The sequence below is a fragment of the Hevea brasiliensis genome, chromosome 15 (assembly GCF_030052815.1).
Source record: "Hevea brasiliensis isolate MT/VB/25A 57/8 chromosome 15, ASM3005281v1, whole genome shotgun sequence".
In the NCBI taxonomy this organism is placed as follows: Eukaryota; Viridiplantae; Streptophyta; class Magnoliopsida; order Malpighiales; family Euphorbiaceae; genus Hevea; species Hevea brasiliensis.
In genome coordinates this window covers 51,984,773-52,010,180 of record NC_079507.1, presented here as the reverse complement: position 1 = coordinate 52,010,180, position 25,408 = coordinate 51,984,773, and the positions used below count along the sequence as shown (strand labels likewise).

At 33.5% G+C, this 25,408-nt stretch overlaps 2 protein-coding genes across 2 annotated transcripts in view; both read left to right on the top strand.

Moving 5' to 3' along the window:
* Window positions 1–4,313: 4,313 nt before the first annotated feature.
* LOC110658673 (uncharacterized) lies at window positions 4,314–5,565 on the top strand. Its single transcript, XM_021816400.2, has one exon. The coding sequence runs from the start codon at window positions 4,401–4,403 to the stop codon at window positions 5,322–5,324; it is 924 nt and encodes a 307-aa protein (XP_021672092.2). The 5' UTR covers window positions 4,314–4,400; the 3' UTR covers window positions 5,325–5,565.
* Window positions 5,566–13,601: 8,036 nt separating this feature from the next.
* The window catches only part of LOC110658698 (phosphatidylinositol 4-kinase alpha 1), a 31,736-nt gene continuing 19,929 nt past the window's right edge, over window positions 13,602–25,408 (top strand). Inside the window, exons 1-10 of the mRNA XM_058136806.1 lie at window positions 13,602–14,960; window positions 15,441–15,782; window positions 15,877–16,038; window positions 19,391–19,561; window positions 19,747–19,905; window positions 19,996–20,123; window positions 20,242–20,548; window positions 23,715–23,883; window positions 24,182–24,399; window positions 25,174–25,332. Of these exons, the coding sequence (XP_057992789.1) occupies window positions 13,983–14,960; window positions 15,441–15,782; window positions 15,877–16,038; window positions 19,391–19,561; window positions 19,747–19,905; window positions 19,996–20,123; window positions 20,242–20,548; window positions 23,715–23,883; window positions 24,182–24,399; window positions 25,174–25,332 (2,793 nt within the window). The 5' untranslated portion in view covers window positions 13,602–13,982. The remainder of the gene's footprint in view (window positions 14,961–15,440; window positions 15,783–15,876; window positions 16,039–19,390; window positions 19,562–19,746; window positions 19,906–19,995; window positions 20,124–20,241; window positions 20,549–23,714; window positions 23,884–24,181; window positions 24,400–25,173; window positions 25,333–25,408) is intronic.

Below are 25,408 nucleotides of genomic sequence, written 5' to 3'. Positions count from 1 at the left end.
GGGCAAACAATATTGCTTATCAGTTCTATCCTCCAACACTTTAGAGGCGACTTCTGGTGATAGCCAAGGTCACCTGCAGCCATGAAACTTCTCAGTTACAACTGCTGGGGGATTGGGAACCCACTGGCAGTTGGTCGACTTAGGTGGTTGTGCTCGCCGAAAGCTCCCTCCATCTTTTTTCTCATGGAAACTCATGTTCATGAGGTTAGGATGGATTTTATTAAGCACATACTTGGTTACAGTAACATACTTATTATTTAGGGATCTATACATGGTGGTGGTTTAGCCTATTTGTGGGATGATAATATAGTTCTTTGGCTTTTATCTTATTCTATGCATCACATTGACTTTGGGGTCAGCTTTGCTGGTGAAAGTGAATCTTGGCATTTCACAGGTTTTTACGATTGGCCAGAGTGGTCTAACAAGCATCGGTCTTGGCGGTTGTTAAGGCATTTGTCTCCTGTGTCATCTCTTCCTTGGGCTATAGTTGGTGACTTTAATGAAATCTTAACAAATGATGAAAAGGTGGTTGGCAATAATAGACTTCATTCATTCATGCAAGCTTTTCATGCTACTCTTGATGATTCTGGTCTATTTAATATGGATTTTTTGGGCTATCCATATACATGGGATAATGGACTATTTGCGCGATGCCACATGTGTTGTGGTGGTTTGTTCGAGTTGGTTTGGATTTGATGGTTTTTCTTATGGTGATTCTTGGACCTCTAAGGTTGCATTTTGCATTACAAGTCTGGTGGATTGGAGTAAAAGCTCTTTTAGTAATTTGCGGAAACAGGAACAAACACTTCAAGACGAGCTCGTGCATTTGGGCTCATCCTCACACCCATCCATCCTTGAAACAAGGCAACAGTTAAAATCCAAACTTGCAGAAGTCTCTTTAAAGGAAGAAATGATGTGGAGACAGCATTCAAAACAACTTTGGTTGGGTGAGTGAGACCAAAATATGAAGTACTTTCATTCCATGGCATCTTCTAGTAGGCAAAATAACTCCATCTCACGTTTATTTGCTGACAACAATGTGGAAATCTCAGGTTCTACGCTACATCCACCCATCTTGAGTTTCTATTCTAGTCTTTTTTCACCTAAAAGATGTGGTGATGTTTCAATTAATCTAGACTTTGTCCCATGCAAGGTGTATCATGAAATGAACTATTTGCTTATGCAACCATATGATTCTAATGAAATTTTCAAGGCTCTCAAACAGATGTATCCCATCAAAGCTCTAGGTCTTGACGATTTACCTCTATTATTTTTTCACCACTTTTGGCCTGTGACTAGGGGTGATGTAGTTCATCTTGCTCAGGATGTTCTCAATGGTGGCCTAATACCTAATCATCTTAATCATACCTATATTTGCCTAATTCCTAAGGTGAAAAATCCTTGCTCAATTGGCGAGTTTAGACCCATCAGTCTATGAAATGTGGTTTCCAAGTTAATTACAAAGACCATTGCTAATCGACTGAAAGGCATATTGAGCCTTATTATCGATGACTCTCAAAGTGCTTTTATTCTGAGCCGCTTGATTACAGACAATGGCCTTGTTGCCTTTGAGGTTTTCCACTATATGAAAGCTCACGGTCCTTCTTGTAAACCACTTATGTCAGTCAAGTTAGATATGGCGAAGGCCTATGATCGTGTTGAGTGGGATTTTTTTGAGGCTATGATGCTTAAATTGTGTTTTTCCCTGGCTTGCGTCTCCATGGTAATGAAATGCGTGACAATGGTTACTTACTCAGTCTTGGTTAATAGAAGGCTCGTTGGTTCTTTTTCACCCACTAGGGGTTTCCATCAAGGGGATCCATTGTCTCCTTACTTGTTCCTACTTTGTACTTAAGTCCTTATCAGCTTAATTCGTGATGAAGTGGGCGCACCTCACATATCTCACTATTTATTTACCAATGATTGTATACTGTTTTCACAAGCTTATCTTTCAGAGGAAACTACTATCTCCTCAGTGCTTCAGAGGTATGAACTTTTATCTAGTCAAAAGGTTAATTTTCACAAATCTGAATTAGCTTTTAGTGCTCATGTTTCTTCAGTATTATGCATTTCAATATCTATTCAATTGGGTGTTCGAGTTATTCTTAAACATGAGAGGTATTTGGGTTTACCTACAATTATTAGTCGATCTAGTAAGGCAATTTTTCAAAGCATAAAAGATCGATTATGGTCTCGACTTCAAGGATGGAAAGAGCCATTCTTATCTGCAGTCGCTAAGGATCTTTTAATCAAATCTGTAGCTCAAGCAATCACATCTTTTGTAATGCAATGCTTCCATCTTCCTTCTTCTTTTTGTGATGAGCTTAAATTGATGATTAGCCAATTCTGGTGGGGTTAGCATAGGCTTGAAAAGCGATTGCACTTATGTTTATGGCAGAAATTATGTCTTCCAAAAGATCAAGGTGGTTTGGGGTTTAGAGATTTTCAATGCTTTAACAAAGCTCTCTTAGCTAAACAAGGATGGCGGCTTATTCAATTTGCAACTTCCTTGCTTGTTAGAGTTTTAAAAGCTCGTTATTACCCACAAAGTACTTTTCTTTAGGCCTCTGTTAGTTTAATTTCTAGTTTTACTTGGAGGAGCATATTATATGGTCCAGAGATTTTATTGAAGGGTCTTCAGTGGCATATTGGCAATGGAGAGTCTGTTCAAATCTAGCATGATTTATGGATTCCACAATTGACTTCTTTTAGAATCATCTCTCCCCCAACTGAATTGCCTGCAGAAGCCACACTTTCTCTCTTAAATGACCAACAATCTCGGTCTTGGAATTGGGATTTACTTGATTTGGTCTTCCTCCTAATTGATGTTGGGCGCATTCAATTAATTCCATTGAGTTCTTTCAATTGACCAGATTTTCTGCTTTGGCATTTTGAGAAATCTAGACTCTACTGTATTCGTAGTGAATACCGCATTGCCCTTCAGCTCCACTCTGATCATCTATCTCTTACTGCATCTTTTTCTTGCACTGCTAACCACATATGGAATTCCATTTGGAAAATACCTGGTCCGCCAAAGGTTATCAACTTTGTTTGGTGTGCAGCACTAAATATTTTGCCTTCGCGAAGCTTATTAAGTGGTCGCTTACCATTTATTGTTCCAAATTGTCTTCTCTACACCCAGGAAGAAACAATTATTCACCTCTATCGGGATTGCTCTCAGGTTAAACCTATCTGGCAACATGCTGGTCTGCATTGGGTGTATGATGTTGATGGACACTCCTTCAAGCTCTGGTGGTTGGGTATTTTGGCCAAATCTGACACTCATTTGTTGCTTCGCATTGCATGTTTGTGTTACTGCATTTGGAGATTTAGAAATAAGTTGTTTTTTGATAATCTTCAATGGTCTCCTCATGATATTATTTCTCATGCTAATGTTCTTGTAGCTGAATTTTACCAAACTGCTACCCATTGCACAGCTACTTCTCTTCTATCCCAAAGGTTTCTAGTTGACAGATGGTGCCCTCCTCCTCCAGGTTTCTTCAAATTGAATGTGAATGCTGGAATGTCTTCTTCAGGTCTGGTTCAACTAGGGGTTGCTTTTAGAGATGAATTTGGTAATGTTTTAGCTTCTGCCATCAAATGCATTTTTGGCTCATGGACATCAGTTATCTTTGAGGCTTTGGCCATGGCTTTTGGCCTAAGATTGGCGGTGGAGTTGAGTTTTCCTCACATAATTGCAAAATCGGATTGTCAGCATCTTATTGGGCTATTACAAGCTAAGGAGACTCCTCATAGTCCTCTTGAGTATGTCCTCTAAGATTGCTTTGAATAGTCTTACCTGCTAAATCGTTGTTCTTGGTCATTCACTAAAAGATATGGCAATTCTGTTGCCCATGCTTTAGCCAAGTTGGATGATTTCTCTTCTGCAGAGCAATAATATGTTTGGATTGAAGATATTCCTACTGCTATTTCTGCTGTTCTTGCCCTTGACGTGTCTTTGCTTCAGTAATGATGTATCTTGCCATTCTTTGGTTTAATAAAATATCGTTCGTTATCAAAAATATATATATAAGTAATTTTAATTTTTTAGATTTAATAAATTATTTGAAAATATAAAAATAATGTTTCTTATATTTTTATTTTAATTAAAATATAAAAAATTTCAGTTAATTTATTTGATTATTTGAAAATACAACAATTATATTTTAATTAATTAAAAAGTACATGAAGTAATTGAAAATTAATTTCGAATTTAAAAGTGCTTTGAAATTTTGGAAGAACCCTAATCCAATCCAAATTCCTATAAATTCAATTTCTGGATATACCAATCTAAAAGTTTGTCTTATGTAATCTGCGTTTTGTTTCCCCTTTCAAACCTTTCTCTTTATACTACCCTTATTCTTTAGCCTCTTCCTCTAAAACCCTAACTGTCTCCTGCCATGAACAAACAAGAAGACATGGAATCCAGTGACCAAGAAAGAAAGAACAGCAATAACAGTAGCAGCAACGAGCCTGATTCTGATGAGTTTAATCAGATTTATAAACTAAGCAATGACTTTGATCTTGATCTTTCTTTGATACCCAGAAGAGCCTCTCCTGACCCGCTATTGTCTTCTTCTCCATCACCTCAACTGTTACCTCCAAATCAAGAAATCCAAACCCCTGCGGCGACCATTTCCGATACTCCAACCCATTTTCGCTGGCATCCCATTTTCGCTGCAACTATTACACCTCACATGACGCCTCCTCACGAGGCTTGTTATGCTGCTGCTTCTATTGCCCTTTCTTTGCAGCGCCAAAAGGCTTACACCGGTGGTCTCTCTCTCCCTACACGTGCTCGGCGTAACCCTAGCCAGACCCCACGCCATGGCAAGAGCGAAAATATTCCTCCGCCTTTCCCTTGGGCTACTAATAATCGAGCCACCGTGCATAGTCTCGATTTCTTGCTGTCGAAAAAGATTGAAACCATTACTGGTGCCGTCCAATGCAAAAGATGTGAGGAGCAGTATGAATTGGGGTTTAATCTGAGAGAGAAGTTTGTTGAAGTCAGGACATTTATTGCTGAAAACAAGAGTTCCATGCATCATAGGGCTCCGAGTGTGTGGATAACTCCGATCTTGCCTACTTGCAAATATTGCAAGCAAGAAAATAGTGTAAAGCCGCTCATTTCTGAGAAGAAGAAATCGATTAATTGGCTGTTCTTGCTACTGGGTCAGACGCTGGGTTGCTGTACTCTTGAGCAGTTGAACTATTTCTGCAAGCACAGCAAGAATCATGGAACTGGGGCTAAGGGTCGCGTTCTTTATCTTACATATCTTGGAATCTGTAAGCAGCTTGATCCTAATGGTCCTTTTGATCGCTGAAATTAACAAACAGGAGAGGATCGATGACAGTTTCTGGATTCTATGAGGGACTGGATACCATTTGGTACTTGTTGATGTAAAATGGTAATTGCAATAGTAGCAGTAGTATGCGTGAGGTAGTTCAGTGTGGATTCACATAAGGATTTCTTTTAATGGTTGAGCTAGATATGCTATCTTGAAATTCTTTCATTTCTTTTAATTTTCATCTAAATACCATTCTAGTTATTCAATTGCACGTCAATGTGTTTTTTCTTTTCTTGGCAATATAGGAATATGAATGATTAGGCACAGCATTCTTCTCATTTATGTTTGAGTACTGTTTAATTAGCTTGATTCTTTTAACCCTAATGCTTCAGAAATGTGGTTTCTTCATGAATCTTTTTCCCTTTTTGATGGAAAGATTTTGCATCTTCATTTAGGAAATTTAATGGAAAGCTTTTATGCTTTTTAAGGAAAGAAACTTACAAGATCTCCAGGTGCTTGATGTTTTTCCAAAGTTGCCTTTTTATCACCCTTAAAGAACTCTAGGTGCTGGAGGCTCTACCCAAGTTACTTTTGCATCAGCGAGATTTGAGTAATTTGACCCGCTTGGCAGTAACATGGAAAATAGCTTGCTAGCTAGCTAGGCTCTATAACATCATACATTATTTGGCTTCCAAAGTATGCATAGTAACTTACTGCAAAATCATAGCTAGCATTGTTACTTAAAAAGGAAGTAACAAAGCCCTGAGCTTTTATCATGAGCAAAAGCTTGAAGGACCACTTTTTGCTGTGCAGAACTAGCACGAATGTATTTTATTAGCATTAAAATATTATTTCCTTTAGAACTCACCATTGCTTACAAATATGTTATTTTAATTCGTTCGTCAATTTAATTATATTTTAAATTAAAACTGTTTTTAATTATCTTAGTTAATTATTAAAAATAGTTGACTTCATTATATGAAAATAATCTATTTAAGTAATTTTATTATATAAAATTAATTTTCCTACTCTGAATATATCTAATAATTTTTATACTCTAATTACATCTAATAATTAAAAAAAAAAGATTTTTTTTTTCCTTAAGTGAATAACATTAGAATTGGTTAATGGTTTGGCTCTGGAATTGGTTAATGATTTTACAGGTTATAACCAGTTCAGAGTTGAGGAGAGAACCATTAAAATTCCTCATTCATATTGCACTTGAACCCAACTGAAATTAAAATTAATAGTTTGATTTACAATGTGTTTGGATGGAATGATATAATATTTTATAAAGCAAGGTAAGGTAAGATAATGAAAAATAAGGTTGCAAAACCTTCTTAACCCACTAATTTGGTGAGTTGATAAAGTGAGGGTTTTAGAGGTTTTGAAACCTCTAAAAACCTTACACTCCTGAAAAAAAATTCCTCCTAAATAAGAATGTTATTTTAAAAATCCATCTTTTACCTCCAAAATCTTTCTCCCAAACAAACTGTTAGTGGTCTGATTCAAACCATTGTTTTAAAAAATTTTAAAAATTATAAATTTTTTAATAATTAATAAAGTGTGACACGAGACACGAATAATAAAGCATGGCAGGTCAATCTGGTATACGACACAATTATTAACATGTCATAAACGGGTTGACACGAACACAAATATATTTAATTCAAACCCCCTATTTTTGTATTGTGTCTAAAATTACCACCCTAATATATTCTAAAGGGATCAAAACCCAATTACCATACAATCAATGCTGGATTAACCCTTGAGATGCGAGTCAAGTAGAAAAAGCCCCTGGAACCAACCGCTAAAATTTCAGTCAAGAAGCTCATGATCTGCACAAAAATGGCCTCTGAAATATCAGCTACATCATCCTGTGGATAGTAAGGAAGAGAATGGTAGCGAAGAGAATTTAAAAAAAGAAAGAAAATACTCCCTCACTAATGTGAGAAACTCCCACTAAAAATTAAACTAAACAAAACGAAATCAACTAAATCAATTAACAAAGCAGGAGAAAAGAAAAAGTGAGACTTCAGGGAGGGGGAAGGCCAAGAGGCTCGATCTCCTCAAAATAAACTGAGTGTAGATTTTAAGACAGAGGAGAGGTTTTTGTGAGAGAAGGGTCCCCATTTTTTTTTGTTTTAATGGATTCTGCTGAGACTAATCTAAGCATTATTACTTGACAAAGTGACATATGGGACCTTAAAGATCTCAAATGAGGGACACACATGCAAAATCGGTACTTAAAATGCTGTATCATCATGAAAGCCAAAGGCATGGTCCAAGTTGAATATACGGTAGTTCCTGTGCCAGCAAGTAATTTATAATGGTCCCTTGTATTCTAGCATCACTAGCTAGTCTTGGCTTTGGTTGAAGATGGATTCAAAATAAAATCAAGATTAAATCAATCAAATCCAAAATTGTTGATCAGTTCATGAATCCAACTATGACTGAAATCGTGATTGCGAGGGTTGATATTGGTCCATAACTTTGAATTAAATTGAATCGTAATTGATAGTTCCATATAATTTGATGGATTTTTCTTATCTAAATCTTATTCATTATATATCTAAGATACAACATATATAATAAAATTTATTTATTAAATATATAAAATTCATATATTTGTATCTTTAAATTATAATGACCGAATATGGTATAATGTATTATATTGTACAATTTAATTTTTTAATATTAAATAATGCAACTTAATTTCATTTTTTTTAAAAAAATTAAAATCTAAACCAACCCTAATATTAAATCAAAACCAAAACTAATCCAATTCTTCAACTTAGATTTTATCAAATCCACACAAATCCTTCAGTTTCTTAGATTCCAAACACTATCTCAAAACCTCAATAATTTTTCAGAGCAGCCTCTCATTTGTTCTCTGTTTATAAATTGAAAAACAAATACTTCTATCAACGTCAAAAATCTCAAATTTCTCAAAAAAAAAGAAGCTAATGTTAGTTTCTCAATTGAGGCTCTTGAGACTCTTGACATTATGGCTTCTCCTGTTTCCTCCTTTTCTCAGCATCCAAACACCATATAAAAACTCTATTTTGTCGAGAAGTGAGAAAAATAAAGAAAACCCATCGATTAGATATCTCAATTAAGCTCTTTAAACCATCAATTTCTCAAAAAACTCCACTTGGGTTTTTCATTTTATCTCTAAAAATAGGCTTATTCATATTCAAAGACTCTTCCTTTCACCGGGGCCAGCTGATATTTTCCTTCAGTTTTTCATTATCCAAACACCAACACAAGACCTCCAGTTTGCTGGAGAACAAGTGTTCACATGGGGGTATTTTTTAAGGTCCCAAAAACTGGCACTAAATTCCATCTAAAGTCGATTATTCTACCAGAGTCTACTCTTGATGACGTTTGGAGGAATTCGAAGGAGGGCTTTGTGAGTGGCTCCAGGAAAGAATCCTCCACTAGAAAGCTTAAGATAATTATCTTCGGGCTTTGTGAGGGCTTTAGATTTCACCTTCTGATTCTCATGGCATAGTTATTTTAATTTCAATTTTATATAATTTATATGGGCAATAAAACGTTTTAAAAGGTAAATTCATATATTTTGTTAGAAATATTTTTTATCGGTATTTAACTTACCATACATTCAAAATATATAATTTATAATAATATTTATTTATTAAATATATAAATATTATATATTTATATTTATATTTTAAATTTATAATAAATTAAATTTAAATAAAAATTTTTTAATAAAATATATAATATTAATGACATGGAATTACGAATGTACTGTAAAATTACTCTGTTATACGTACGTGGAGATTATCGAGTAATTCCACTCGTATGGCGATGCTATCGCAATGCCCAAAGTAAGCTTTCCACAAACGCAATGGGCCATGCCATTAATTCTCTTGGCCATCTCTGGAGTAGCCATCCTCTTTTCTAGGACAATTATTACACTCACACGTTTTTACTTCTTCACCATCTTGCTTGTAAGTTAAGTCTTATTATTAATATTTATTCAAATAATAAATTCCTCTTTATATTGTTTTTCTGCAATTTTATAAATTGGAAAATATTAATAAAATAAAAATTTCCAAGATTTGATCCATCAATTTTTATTAATCGAATGTTATTGGTTGTTATTGGCTTTGAAAAATGATTTTGTATATAAACGAAGAGTATGTTTATGATATAATTTTCCTATACTCTGAGAATTTTTAATTTTTTACCAAAATTATTTAGTAGAATCATTTTCACATAGTATAAAATTGAATAAAATTTTAAATATTAAAAATCACAAAATAAAAAAAAGTCATGTGCAATGAATAATAATTAATTATATATAAATATTAATTTTTAAATTTAAAAATCTTAATTGGTTCAATGAAAATAAGAAAATTAAAAAAAATCTAAAATGCTACAAAATTGGATAAAATTTTAAATATTAATAATTGCAAAATAAAAAAAGTCATGTACAATAAATAAAATAATTAATATAGTTTTATTTTTAATGTTATAATTAATTATATATAAAATTTTTATATTTTAAAAAATCTCATTTGTTTCAATCAAAATAAAGAAAAAAAAAAGCAAAAAAATTTAAAAATTTGAAAATAAAATTGTAAATAAAGAGATAATCACTTTCTCTTTGTTTTACCTTTAATATATAAATAAATATAGAATATAATACATAGATAGATGCTATACCTTGACTTTTAAAGTTAATTGTTTTATTATTTTATTTTTTAAACTTTCAATTTTTTTATTTTTAAGCTCCATTTATTTAAAAAATAATTTATATATAGTTATAATATTAAATTAATTGTATATATTTATATAATGTATGTTTAAATATTTTTATATTTTAATAAGATTATCAAAATTTAATTAATAGAAAATAATGTTATTTTAAAAAAAAAGTTATTTCTCTTAAAAATATTTAAAATTTTTTTAATGGGTAAAATATTATTTATTGACTAATTTTCTTAAATATCCCAAATACTAAAAAATAAAAAAAAAATATTTTCTATTTTTGTAAAATAAATAGTCTTATTATTTATTATTTTATATATGTGTGTAGGAGACTTCATTTTATTTATTTTCAAAAATAAAAAAAAATAGTAATAAAATTAACCATTTACCTCAATTAATATTTTTTGCATAACATACGTCTAATTTTCTAAAAATAGGAAAAACTAATTTTTAAAAAAGGTATAAGTTTAAATTTACCATGCACGTGCGTGTGTAAACATTATGTATACTATGACCATGAGAGAGAGAGAGAGAGAGAGAGAGAGAGAGGTGGCTTCTGTAGCAATTGGCCAATTGCACGGGAGGAATGATTATTAACCCAAATAAATAAACAACTTTAGAAGCTAATGCGCTGATTATGACAATGCAAGGGTGAATTGTATACATATCCAAAGCTTTATTGCATTGCAACTTCGTTCATCGTTATCATCGCCCGATTAAAGGTCAAATCAATTCTCAATTAAATTGTTTGACCTTCATTTGACTACTTTATTATTCTTGAAATAATTTACATCACATCAATTTAAAATGAATTATTGAAGTTTAAAAAACATTAAATTTAAAAAATAGTGATTGCATATTAAAAAAAAAATAAATTTCAACATTTTATATTGAATTTAATAATTAAAATCGTCCAAACGTAGCTTATGGTGTTTACCAAAATTTGGCAATCACATTTTGACAATGCTTTTAGTAAATAAAATGTTGGTGAGTTGTTAATACTAGTATAATTTAGGAAAAATTGCAAAAAAAATATCTTAATCTTTAGTAATTTTTATAATCCTACCATATATTTTTTTTAATATTTTTATATTAATCTTTGACATTTGATTTAATTTTATCTTATCTTATCATCAAAATTAATTGTTAAACTTAACAGTAATGTAATGTCATCATATCTAATAAGTATTTGTAATATCTGGTTAATTATTAATCATGTCTCTAATTTACCATAATGATTGATAAATTGAAAAAAAAAAATCTTAGGATTTCTAATTCAAAATCGATTATACTCTTTTGTCTCATTCTTCTTCTACTTGTTATTGCTTAAGAAAGAATGAGCCAAAGAAGCATAATCAACTTTGGATTAAGGATTTGAGTTTTTTTTTTTTTTTTTCAATTTAGAGATTATTAGAATAATTTAATGACATGATTAATGGTTAATTATATATTATAATGCTTATTAGACATGATAATATTACGTTACTGTTAAGTTTAATAACTGAATTTGATAGTAAGATAAAATTTAATCGAATGTCAAAAGTTGAGGTAAAATCGTTAAAAAATAAAAAGATGAGATAGAGTTGTAGAAATGAGAAAAGGTTGGGATTTTTTTGACAATTTGCCCTTTAGTTTATTTGGCTTGGCTTTATTTGAGTTGAGCTTATTATTACACTTGAATATAAGTTGTAAGTCTAATGAATCATTTAATTTTTTGTTATAGATTGAATATATGTTGTTATATATAAGGCTTATTAGTAAAATAAATTTAAATATTTATGTTTGTTATTATTTTATTAAAAATTTTAAATTTAAATAATTAAACTAAACTTTTTAAAATTAAAGAAATTTAATCTAACAATTAACATATAACTGGAGTGGCATGTAACAATTTAAAATTTTTTAAATTCACCTCATTATCATAGTAGCTGAAGTAAAGAAAACGAAAGAGAAAGAGAGTTAACGCATTGAGCTTCTTCTCTAGCTCACACGAAGCAAGGATGTTCCCCATTAAAGAATCTTGACTTCACAGGCGTTGGTGGTCCATAAAGCATTGCTTTCTACAAGTAAGTGTTGCATCATGAAAGGAAAGCACAAAGACCGGAGGAGTCCCTTGAAGGAAAAGCCAAATGAGTAAGCATTTTCTCGGAATTTTTCCTTGTGTATGCTGTTAGATGTTAGGCATTATGATGGTGCAGGGAAGAGTACATTTGCACGGACGATTGTAGATAAGGAACCTTTGATTGGCAGACATTAATGGATTGAGAGTTGGAGGACGAAGTAACTATTAGGATGAATGGAAGAGAACAGACCTTTAAATTTGGATTTGACAAAGAGAGACGAGATAAGTTGTATGTAGAAATTCAAATGAGAAAATATATAAGGGAATCAAATTTTTAGGGTTTTGCATTGATTGCCCATTAGATTATTAAGCATGGAGTTTGTTCAGTAATTAAAAAATTTAAAATTATTACATATTATTCCAATTAACAGATAGTAAAAATTAAAATCTCTAAATTTTAATTTACACGTTTAATAAAATTTATTTAATTTTAAAAAGTTTAATTTAATTATTAAAATTTAAATAATAATTCATAAGTTTGAATTAAAATTGATCTCATTTGAATTTAGATCACAATCGATAAATATATTTATTTAAATTACAAATTGAATTCGAAATTGAACTTTCAAATTTCAAAGAATCCATTATCATAATTCATTATATTTATTTAATTATATTTTAATTTATTTGAAAATTTAAAAATAAAATTTAATCCCAAAGTTAAATAAAAATCTCTATACATTTATCATTGTATCAATAATTTTTTTTTCTCAAAATTTTTTTAAATTTTATGTTTTTGTTTAATTCATGAAAAATAATTTATATATATATTTTTTTTAAAAAAAATAAATTTTTATAAAAATAATTTTTATTATTTAGGTATAATATTTAATTAATAATATATATTTATTTTATGCATATTTAAATATTTTTATTTTTTAATAAAATTATCAATAAAAATAACTTTATCTCAAAAAGGGAAAAAAATTGACTTAATTTTTTTATTAAAAAAAATATTTTTTATTAATTTATTTTTTTAAATATTTAAAATAATAAAAAAATATTTTCTTCAAAATTAATAGAGTCTAACTTAATATTTACATACTTTATTAGGAAAATTTTTATCAAAATTGATCAATTGTGTATCTAAAATATAATATATAATGTGATTTATATATAAAATAAGTGAAATTAATATATTTATATTTTATATTAATAATTAATTAAATTTAAATAAATTTTTTAATTCATTAGTTGAAATTTAATATTTATTTATTTTTCTCAAATTTGCGAAGAGGATAATGTTATATTACTGTAGTTCTTTTATTTTTCTATTCGTCCTTTTGCCAACTTAAAAGAAAATTACAACAAATGAAAAACCAGTAATGATTTTTCCTTTCACCTTTTCTTTTTTCCCAGCTTTTTTAGTTCCTTTTTCTTCAAAAATCTTTTTTTTTTAAATAAATAATTTCAATAAAAAAATAAAAAAAATAAAAATTTTAATCCAAGCTTGACGGAGAGAGAGAAGAGAGAGAGAGAGAGAAAGAGAGAGAAAGGGAAGGAGACAGAGAGAAAAGAGGATCCAAGAGGGGCGCGAGAACTGTCTCACTATCACCAAGAAAACCAAAACGGAAATATAAAAAAAAAAAGAGAGAAGAAAACAATGGCAGCAGCTAGAAGAGCTACCAACAGCGACCTTCCCATGCTTCCATTCTCTTTCACATAGAAAATGAGACCTATCTCTCTCTGTAAACCCTAATCTCCCATTTCCTCTGCAACCTATACGCTCATATGCCGCTTTAGCTCTTCAAGGCTCGATTTTCCTTTGCCTTTTGGCGATACATTTCCAATTTGATTCTCTATTTTGATCTATTTGTCTCTTGATTTTGACAATGGAGGCATTGATGCAGCTCTGCGACGTGGCGGCGCAGAATCCGGCACAATTTGCGGAAAAATTGGCGTGGATTTGTAGCCGATGTCCGCAACCGGACTCGTTGCTCGCCGGATCGCCTAGGGTTTCGCGTTCGCAGCTCAATGCGGTCCTCGCCGTGGCTTTATTCCTCTCCAAGTGTTCTGTCTCTACCGATAACAGGCCACAATCTATTGTTCTTGAGTTTTTTCGTGCGATTCCGTCGTCGTTTAGGCAATCATTTTGGCCCCAGTCGTTCAGCCTGGACTCGATCTCATCGTTCTACGTTGATTTCTTGGGATACGTGTCAAAAGCGGCGGAGTTGTCGCTGGATTTCGCTGAGGAGATTGCTGATTATGTTGGTGACGTCGTTATGGCGGGGCTCAATAACAATGTCAGTGAGAATTTGGCTATTTCCAGGGCTTTTTTGCTGGCTTTATCGCAGAATTTCCCTCCAATTGTACAGTCCGATGCGGAGAAACTGGTGATGTGCCTTCTCGATCAATTTTGTGTGCCCGTACAGGTTCCTGCTTCTCCTATTGAACCGATTGTTATCAACTCTGAAACGTCCTCGTCTCAGAGTTCGCCATTAAACCAGCACAACTATAATCCCAGCAATGAGATTTCAAGTCCCGCGAATGATTTGAGCCACGTTTCGGGGTCGTCCAGTGCCAGTGTGGTGTCGTCAATGTCAGTGATGTTAAACGGTAGCAGTGTAATGTGGAAGAGTGGGTTTGATTCTATGGGAATGAGTTTTGGGTTCAATGATGGAGGCGGGGGCTTGTTTAGGCAACAAGTGGCTTCCTTTGAGGAGGAGACTGTGGAGGGATTGGAGAAGCAGGTGATTGCATTTAAATTAATCATGCATGTCTTAGATCATGTGAAGATTGATAACGAGCTTTTGAAGAACCTGAGTTCAATTGCAAAGAAGCAACTACAGTCCCTGTCCGCATTTCTGAAGGTAAATTTGGTTGTCTTCCGTATTTAGTAGATAGCCTTACTGCATATTGTTGGAAAACGGTAAATTCAGAAGTATGTGCAGATATCTTATTGGGAAAATGGTAAATTCGGAAGTATATGCAGATATCTTTTAGTGCTATCCTGAGAAAAGTTTGTCCTTTGAATTTCTTGTATATGTTGTTATATTTTCTTAGTAAACAAAAATGTTTGGTGAATTCATTTTATTTTTTTTTTTAAGTTTATGTGTTGATATAGATGGGCTTAGTGCATTTGATAGGAGTAACTAAAAATTGAACTCCTCTTTGAGGAAAGAGTTTAGAAGGGCAAAATGATTATGGCCTGAAGATGTGTGTGCCTCTGGAAACGTAATCTTTGGGTTAGATGTGTGATTGCATATATGGATACTTCTTAGTGCAATATGAAACTCAATAAACAAAATTCTTGTTTAATGATTGATAAGGAAGATTGGTTTTGTGCACAGATAAGGAAGCGGGATTGGACTGAACAAGGACAACTTTTAAAATCTAGAGTGAATGCAAAACTGTCTGTTTATCAAGCTGCATGCAGGATGAAACTTAAGTGTCTTGCATCTATTGATGCGGATGGGAAAACTTCCAAAAGGTTGGTGCTGGAGACTCTTGCACTAATGATAGATGCCGCAGAAGCATGTTTGCTGTCTGTGTGGCGAAAGTTGAGAAGTTGTGAAGAGCTGTTCAGTTCCCTCCTTACTGGCACTGCACATATTGCTGTCAGTAAAGGAGGTCAGCCGTTGCGTGTGCTGCTTATTCGTCTCAAACCTCTCGTGCTGACTGCATGTGCACAGGTATCTGTTATGATTGAGTTTTTACTCTGCATCTTAGACACTCAGTCCAGTGACCCAATGTGGTCTTTATTGTTGTACATCCTGATTGTGACAGGCTGATGCTTGGGGTGGCAGCCAGGGAGCCATGTTCGATACTGTCATGCATACTAGTTGTCAGATAATTGAATCTGGCTGGACTAAGGACCGTTCTCCTGTTGACACATTTATCATGGGATTAGCCACAAGTATACGTGAACGAAATGATTACGATGAACAGGTTGGTTTATGTTATAATGACCCAACTCCAGTGCATTCATACATATGATTTTCCTACATTTGTTTTTGTTGTTGAGAAAATGCTTCGTGTTGTGTATCAATAAAATGAATGAGGATGATGGTTGCTAATATTAGGGTCAACAATTATTGCGGCAGTTTTTGTAAATATGGCGGGTGTGTAATTGTTGAAGAAATACCCCATGCAACCATAGTTATTTAAGGCGCGCCTCAGGCTCAAGGCTCTCCAGGCTCAAACCCTAGCGCCTTATGTGCCTAGGTGTGCGCCTTTGTTCCAGGCACAAGGTTCTAGAAAGGCATGCTTTCTTTATTTCTATCTTAAGCCAGCACTTTCATTGGCAAAAATGGCAACCGCTTAAACTCAAACCAGGAAACTCAATTCAACATATATGCCAAAGGAAAAAAAAAAGCATCGCATTTATTTGATTTTTATGAACTTTTTAAATTTTTTACTTTTGCGCCTCACCTAGCTCAGGCGCACTCCTACGCCTTGTGCCTAGGCTCCAGGACTCCTTGGCGCCTTAGTGCGCCTTGAGCCTTTAATAACTATGCATGCAACATACAAATTAGAAAATGATCAAAAAAAGGAGAAAAATGCTGCACAAGGAATTTTATGTGGTTCAATAATGCGCTCACGTCCATGGAGAGACACCTGCAATTTTTCACTGTATGGTAAAAGGATAGATGTGCTTATTATTACCTTTAGGAATGGGAGAAACTCTCAATTACAAAATATTCCCAATAATGAGAATAGCCCCAGGCTAAGTTGTACCTATGTGACGCCCCCCATCTTCAATTTGGGTAATGCTTTTAGTGTGTTGTATTTTCTTTGGACCATAAACCACAAAATCAACAGCACCCTACATACCTGCCTACTCTATATATCATATGTAATTTTTACATTTATCTGTTAAAAAAACCCTTTCAATACTTTTGTTGTAATTTTTTATGTGGAATAGGCACGATACCTTATTCTATATGTTTGTTATATGCAAATATAAAATATAATATTTATATAAGATGTATTTTTCTAAATAACTTTTTAAAATAACCAGGTTGTACATGCCCTGCCCTGAATATTATGTTGGGGGTGGTATGGATGTGCCAAAATCTAGGGGTGGCCACTGGGCTGGAACTGGTGTTTCCAGTTCATGGTTCAGGCCTCAGGGGGACTGGACCCTGACTGCAGTGTCCCATCGATTTTGGTTTTGATCTTGATCAAATCCAATAGTTAATTTTTTTTTGAAGAAAAAAAAAATCCGATTTTGGCCCATAACCGGACTGAACCAGCCAATTCAAGACTGGTTTTGGTCAGTCCGACTTTTATTGGTTTTGGTTCCAGGTTGGACAGGTCCAGTTTGGGTTCTGAGCTGGACCTTGGCCAAGTCTACCAAACCACTGTGATTCCTATTCCTCTATCTTGGATAGTGATGTAGAGCCAATGTGTATTAGGGGATTTAGGGTGAGAACAACTTCTCAAATTGGAGAGAAACTAATTCTCAATTTATTTGCTCAAAGTCAATTGTCAATAATCATAATAAAACCTGTAAATATGTATAGATTCTAACCCCTATTTATAGAGTTTTACAACCCTAATTATTAGGATTAAGAACTCAAATTCCAACTACAAATCAAACAAAACTGCTAAATAAAATAAACTACTTTCTATATTTTTTTTGAAAATAAGTAGTCCTAATATCTCCAAGATTTCTTACATCATTCCCCCTTGGTTGAAAAAAAAACTCGATTTCAGAGAGTTGAACTACAAGTAACAATCCAAGAGAAGGATCTAAAGTGCGAAGCTTGATCGACCATGACACTTACAATAAATCTTTGAAAACCATTGTGAGAGGAGGTGAAAACTCATCATCTTATCATATTGTCAATGGAATGTCATTGTTGAGGAAGAGATGGCGACTTTGGCAGTTATTGACCTGCAGAAACAATAGATGGCAAATTAGGAGGCTCAAAAGTGCCTCGATAAGCTGATAGATCCTCCACATTGAAAACAAGACTAATATTCATATGATTATGTAAGTCAAGTAATTATGCATTTGATCTAAGTTTTTGCAAAATGGAGAATGGGCCAATGGCTCGAGCATGTAGTTTTTTAAAGGAATTTTAAGGGTATCTTTCAGGACGAACACGAACCATGACATAATCACCTATATTGAATTCTTTATTTCTACAATGTATATTCGCAGCAAGTTTGTAATTTTCATTATTTAAAGCAATCTTTCATCTAATCTTTGAATGCAAGTCTTGAATGTGTTGGCAAAAGATACAACATGTTTTGAAATATGAATATTAGTTGGAAGAGAACAAGGTCAATGTGGGTGTGGTTAGAATAACTGTGAACTATATCTCGAATGGGCATAATACCTGTTGAACAATTGATAGAATTATTATCGGCAAATTCAGCAATAGACAAAACCAAATACCAATTGCCTTGTTTTTTTCTCTACAAGACATCAAAGCAAATTACCCAAACTACAATTTACAACTTAGGTTTGACCATCCGTTTGTAGGTAAAAAACTGAAGAAAACTTTAAAGTAGTGTCAAACAACTTCCTAAGTGTCTTCCAAAAGTAATTGACAAACTTAACATCCCTATCAGACACAATAGGAGAAGGTGGACCATGCAATTTAACTACTTAGAGAACAATGTAGCTACATGTGAAGCATCAATGGTCTTGTTACATGTGATGAAATGTGCCGTGTTAAAAAACATGTCTATCACTACTAATGTAAAATCATGTCCTCTAGTTGTTTTAGGTAGCCCAAGAACAAAATTCATACTTACATCTTTTCAAGTGGCAAGTGTTATAGGTAGAGGAGTGTACAAACCAGTGTTATGTTCCTTAGCCTTAGCTAATTGATAGGTGTGACACTGTAAGACAATTGTATGGAACCCTAGTTCTAACTCTAATTAGGAATTACAAATCATATAAAACTACTAAATAAAATAAACTATTTCATATATTTTTTTTCGTAAAATAAGTAGTCCTAATATAAGATTTCCTACATTGGATAGTGTCAGAATTTTAGATTTATGTTGATAGGAGCTACCTTAAATTTTCTCATAATTTTTTGTAAGTTGTAACTTATCAATTTTTTTTTGACATTTTTGGTGAGAACTTTAGGTAGTTGTGCTCATCATGTTATTGGTTCCAATGCTTAATAATTTCAGGTGTTAGTTTATATGTAATTTAATCTGTGGAGTTTTAATTATTTAATAAGGCAACCTTTTCTGCATTAATTTGTGCACACTTAGTTTTCCTTTTTCTGTTAATTAATTTGTGCAGTTGAATTTCATTTTAACATGCTACTTTCAGGTTGACAAGGAGAAGCGGGCAGTTCCTGGTGTGCAGCTTAATGTCATTCGTCTACTAGCTGATTTGACTGTTTCTGTTAACAAGTCTGAAGTGGTAGACATGATACTGCCGCTTTTTATTGAAAGCTTAGAAGAGGGTGATGCTTCAACTCCTGGTTTATTGCGACTCCGAGTATGGAATCTTTGCCTTCTGAACATGTATTTGCTGAATATAGTTTTTATATCCTTGTACCATTCCCCCAACCCCAAATTCCCTTCTTAGTTCTTTCCTACTTGACACTAGTCATCTCAAAGTGGTGATTTTCTATCCATTGCTTATTTAATTTGGTGGCATCATTTTCTGATTTTTCATTGCAGCTTCTTGATGCTGTATCTCGCATAGCAAGTTTAGGTTTTGAGAAGTCATATCGTGAGACTGTTGTTCTGATGACAAGGAGTTACTTGAGTAAACTATCTGGTGTAGGGTCTGCTGAAAGCAAAACATTGGCACCGGAAGCCACTACGGAACGTGTTGAGGTATTATTGTCTGTGGCTATGTTATACATGAAGCCTTTTCTTGACAATTATCTTATCAAATGGTTGCTCACCGTTTCAATCACATTCTAGACTCTTCCTGCAGGATTTCTTTTGATTGCTAATGGCCTTAAGATTATGAAATTGCGTTCAGACTATCGTCATCGTTTACTATCTTTGTGCTCAGATGTAGGCCTGGCTGCTGAATCCAAAAGTGGAAGGTACAGAGTTGTTCCATTATATGGTTTCACTAATTTTTATGTGCTTATAAGAACCATACTGTTTTCATCACTGCTTTGTGCGTTTAGAGATGTTCTATCTGATACTTCAATTGTGCAGGAGTGGAGCAGATTTTCTGGGACCTCTACTTCCTGCTGTTGCTGAAATATGTTCTGACTTTGATCCTACTGTCGATGTGGAACCGTCACTTTTGAAGTTATTCCGAAATTTATGGTTCTATGTTGCTCTTTTTGGTTTAGCACCTCCTATACAGAAAATTCAACAACCAGCAAAGCCAGTTTCAACTACATTGAACAGCGTGGGAAGCATGGGTACTATTGCTCTTCAGGCAGTGGGCGGACCATACATGTGGAATGCACTGTGGTCATCTGCTGTTCAGCGAATTGCTCAAGGGACTCCTCCTCTTGTAAGTTGACTGTGAATGGTTCTTGCATAATAATTTTTTGGCGTTTCATTAATGTACTAGTTTTGGTTCTTTGTGTTTTTTCCCTTGACAATGCCACTCAATTTTCTAAATAGCAGTCTAATTTTAGAAGTTCAATGTTTTTCTGGATTCTGGAATGACTGTGCCCTTTGCAATGGATCTATTAGAATATTCTTTTTTGCATCTTATGCTTATATTCATTTTGCTTGACCTATTGCTTCATTGTGCTGTTCTGGAATTAATGTGTTATGCTGCTCATTTCAATTTATCTACTAGAATATGGTTCTTTCATTGTATGTCCGGCTTTGCTTTGAGTCTATGAAAAGTTGAAACACTTGAGTAAAGCTGTGTTGTCAGGAAATGCTTTGCTCTTGCACCACTATTCTAATTATTTTTTGGTAAATGACCGAATTTCTTTTTTCGTTAAGTTGCAATTTTTACTAATTCTTTTAATTTTGTGAATTTTTCCTAATTTGAAAGTTTAATTGAAATTGAAATTTTATCAACAACTACAGCTAAGCCTTAATCCCAAACTATTTGTGGTAAGCTATATGAGTCATTTTTCGTCGTTTAGCTCTGTTAGACACCAGGTTCGCCTCAATTTATAAGGATTCATATTATGAGAAATGATTGAATTTTTCATGGGCTGTCAACCTATCGTAACCCCCTCCTTTAATTGAAATTTTATACATTGGTCAAATTTGAACAAACAAATTTATTATTAATTAGAATATATATATTTTTTTGAAATTCCATTTCTCTCTCTCTCTCTTACCACCCTGTAAGCCCCCCACCTTCTTTCTGTCTTTCTTTGCTTCCACCCCTGCTCCTCAATTTTCCCTCTTTGCCCTTTGCCTCTGCCAAATAAATAACACAAAACTTTGCACTAACCCTTCTCCTCCCCTACCCTGCCTCTCAAACAGAATCAAACACTCTTAGATCCACACCTTTACCCAAAGCATAAAAAATGACTGCGTGCTTCATGAAGAACCAGAAGCATTGAGGCCAAGTGCATAGTTATGAAAGGAACGCCTCAGGGTCAAGGCCAACCAGGATCCAACCCTAACACCTCTACAGGAGAAAAACACTACCACTCAACTTGAAATTTGTTGATCTACCAGAATCTGATATTGATGCACTAGGAAGTTTTTGGAATTAGTATTGCTAGTGATAACTAATTGCCAAAATCTTATCAAGCCTCCACGTATAGGATCGTAAACCTTCCATATTTCCATTTTTGACAGTAATGGTCCTTTTAATGCCTCTCCTCCTCATACATTGTTTTCAATATTTGCATATTATTATTCTCATCTTAACTGCTTTTTGGACTCTTTTGTTTCTAGTTTATCTGAATTTCTCCTTTTCTAAAAAACCACTAACAATGCTATGTGGTCCTTTATTTTAGTACTATTCTGATATTGCTTCTTTATATTATTTTATTTTTTTTTAAAAAGACACTAACATGCTATTTAGGTAATTTTTTTCTTGATTATTTGCCATCTATTTCTAAAGGGGAAAAAAAAAACTAGTTATTTTGGTCCTTTATTTCTAGGTTATCAAAAATTGCTTTTTCTCATTGTTTTAACAGCACTAATAGTGCTATTTGGATTTGTTTGTGAAAATAAAAAATCTAGGATTTTTGAATGTCCAAAATTTGGCTTTATTTTATTTTTTAACAAGTTCTAAAAAAATGATATTAATGGTAATGTCTATATTTGTTTTATACTTTTTAACACTTATTAATGCTTTGTAGGTTTGCAATTTTGATTAGTTTGGTTAAATAGAGCTACACCCATTATTATTTTATTTTTATTTTTTATTAAATTTTATTTTTTTGAGCCTCACCTCATTTAGGACCTAGGCCCCATGACCCCTTTGACTTAGTGTGCCTTGCTTCTTTAATTAGTATGGCCAAGTGAGTGGTAGCCATGCTCATATCGTCAGGAACAGGAAGCATTGACAGGATATGGAAGCTAGCTGATAACTGCACTGGGTTTTAAGTTATTATTATTATTATTAATTCCGCATGCTATTGGTGGTGATACTGGATCTGGTCTCAAATCCTTTCTTTTGGTGAGGTTCTTTATGGAGTACGGAAAGAAATTGGAGCTGGGGTTCAATGTCTCTATCTCAGGTTTTACATCTCGAGTTTTCTGTCTTCAAGCATCTAAGGGGAGAAAGGGGGCAGGGTTCAAGGGGAGACGATCTATCTAGAGATGTATAACTATTGGAAAATGATCCGTATAGCTGACCCAACTAATTTCAAATTAATGCATAGTTAAGGTGGAGTTGAATATGACTCCTAAAACTATTTCAGAATGGCACCTCGTCAATTCTCAGATTCCAGAATGTTTACATTTTTTTTGTATAAGAAATTTATTGCTACATTCTTCTCCACTCTTCTGTTAAATCTTGTTTCATTTCTCATGCACCTAGACTTGATTTCTGTTAAATCCTATGATATGCAAAAACATTACTTTGCTAGTGTGGTTGCTGTGATGTTAACATAAACTCTCACCTCTGTTACAACATTGTGGACTGAAAGAAGTAAATGGTGATATTCAACTTAAGCCTTAAAGGTGGTCTGTTTCAGGGGGATCTTAGGTGGTCCTATGAAAGCCGCAAGGATTGCCTCTGCTATTTGTTCATATAGGGGAAGTTATTGGATCTGGTTTCCTTCCTCTTCCTTTGGATATATCCTGCAATTGGTCCCTGCTATATGGTAGATCTCATCTAGGATGCAAAATGATCATCCTGATTGCGTAGCAATAATTGAGATTTATGAGATTTGGGTTGGGGCCCATTAGTTCTATGGCTATAAGTGTGAAAATGACTTGATTGTGGACAGTTCTGAATCAAATATCTCATATATTTGAAGTAAATTACGTTTTTGGCATTGAATGAAACTTATATTGATGGATACTATATGCTCTATGACATTAAAATGTCATTTAATTGTCATTTTGTTGTAAATTAGCTAACAAATGATTATATTCAATGTAATCAGGCAAGTATTGTTTTTGAATTTTCATTGTCAACTTAGGCAGAATTTATATTACTTTTGTCCCTAAAATAAATTCCCATCTGTCCATAGTTATTGTTGTGAACTTACATGTCTAAATCTTTTGACATGAAAACATCACTCCAGGTTGTCAGCTCAGTAAAATGGCTCGAAGATGAATTGGAACTCAATGCCCTCCACAACCCTGGAAGTCGTCGAGGGAGTGGCAATGAGAAAGCAGCTGTGAGCCAAAGAGCTGCTCTTTCAGCTGCCTTAGGTGGGCGAGTTGATATTGCAGCAATGAGCACAATTTCAGGTTGGACAATCTTCTTATTATGTTCTGTCATATTAATTTTTTGATATTTCTTTCTTTTGAGGAGGATGTCTTGTATTCCTCTCTGTACTTTTGGTCCTTTTTTTCTCAATAAAGGCTTCTTCTGTTATCTAAAAGAAATGTTTATTTTATTCTGTCTATTGGTTTCTTGTAGGTTGACTCTTTGCTTTAGCTAACTCTTTGCTTTAGCTATGTACAAAACTTGTTTCTTAGACTTTGTTTGTTGCTAAGTATATTTGATCCCTGAAGCATCTTCTCAGTTTTCATTTTTGTTATACAGGTGTGAAGGCAACCTATCTTCTTGCTGTAGCCTTTTTGGAGATAATACGATTCAGCAGTAATGGTGGCATCCTTAATGGTTGCACTGGTTTGACTGCTTCTAGGAGTGCCTTCAGTTGTGTCTTCGAATACTTAAAAACTCCAAACCTTATGCCAGCTGTCTTCCAATGTTTGACAGCAATTGTCCACAGGGCATTTGAAGCAGCAGTACAGTGGCTGGTATTAAGAATCACCTTCTCGTGTTTTCACATGTAGTGAGCTTTGACTTACTGTAACTGCAACTGTTTTATATAACACATTCAATTATCTTCTTCTTAAAATGTCTTCTGAATAAGTTGATTACTCCTTGCCTAGGATTGTATTTGATTCTATTCTTATTTGTTTCTCTTTTCTCTAATTCTAAATTTGGGTCATTACCATTGTTTCTTTTTAGGATTAGAGTTTTGAAATTTGGAACAGAGATCTAGCTTCCCCTTTTCCTCTCACCCACCTTATGTACTTTCTTCTATAATTTTTTTTTCTTAAAAATTTACCAAAGGATTGAGTGGTAATTCTTGCATTTCTCTTAGTATGCTTGTATGCATATGTGTTATACATGCAAACCTTTCACTTGTTCTTTTAAGTGTTTCATAAGTATTAAAGTGTTTCTTGAATGCCTAATAGATCAAACCGACATAGTGTCAGTGAAAGTGTAGCCTAAGGTTTGCATCTTAACTTTTCAGTCACTGTTATGTGCCATTGTTTCCTGTAATGGCAGAAATATATGAATTGCTAACTGCGAGAAGATATATTTAAGACTTGTGGCTATTTTATGCAATATCTCATAAGGCTTGGGTGTTTGCTTTTGATAGGTTGCCACTGATGTTGGGGTGATATTCAGAGTGTAACTTAATTGATTTTCAATTTTTTTATCATCCCACTCCCCTTCCCTCCCATTCTTTATAATCCCCTTTTTGCTATATAAATTTCATTTATGTGTTTATCTGGGTTCAGGAAGATCGAATAAGCGAAACAGGCAAAGAAGCTGAGATCAGAGAATCAACTCTTTTTGCTCATACCTGTTTTCTCATTAAAAGCATGTCACAGAGGGAGGAACACATCCGGGATATTACTGTAAACTTGTTGACTCAGCTTAGAGATAAGTTCCCTCAGGTGGAGTCTTTTTGGCAATATTGTTGATCATTCACTAATTTATTTCTATATATTATTTTAGTTTCGTTGAAACAAC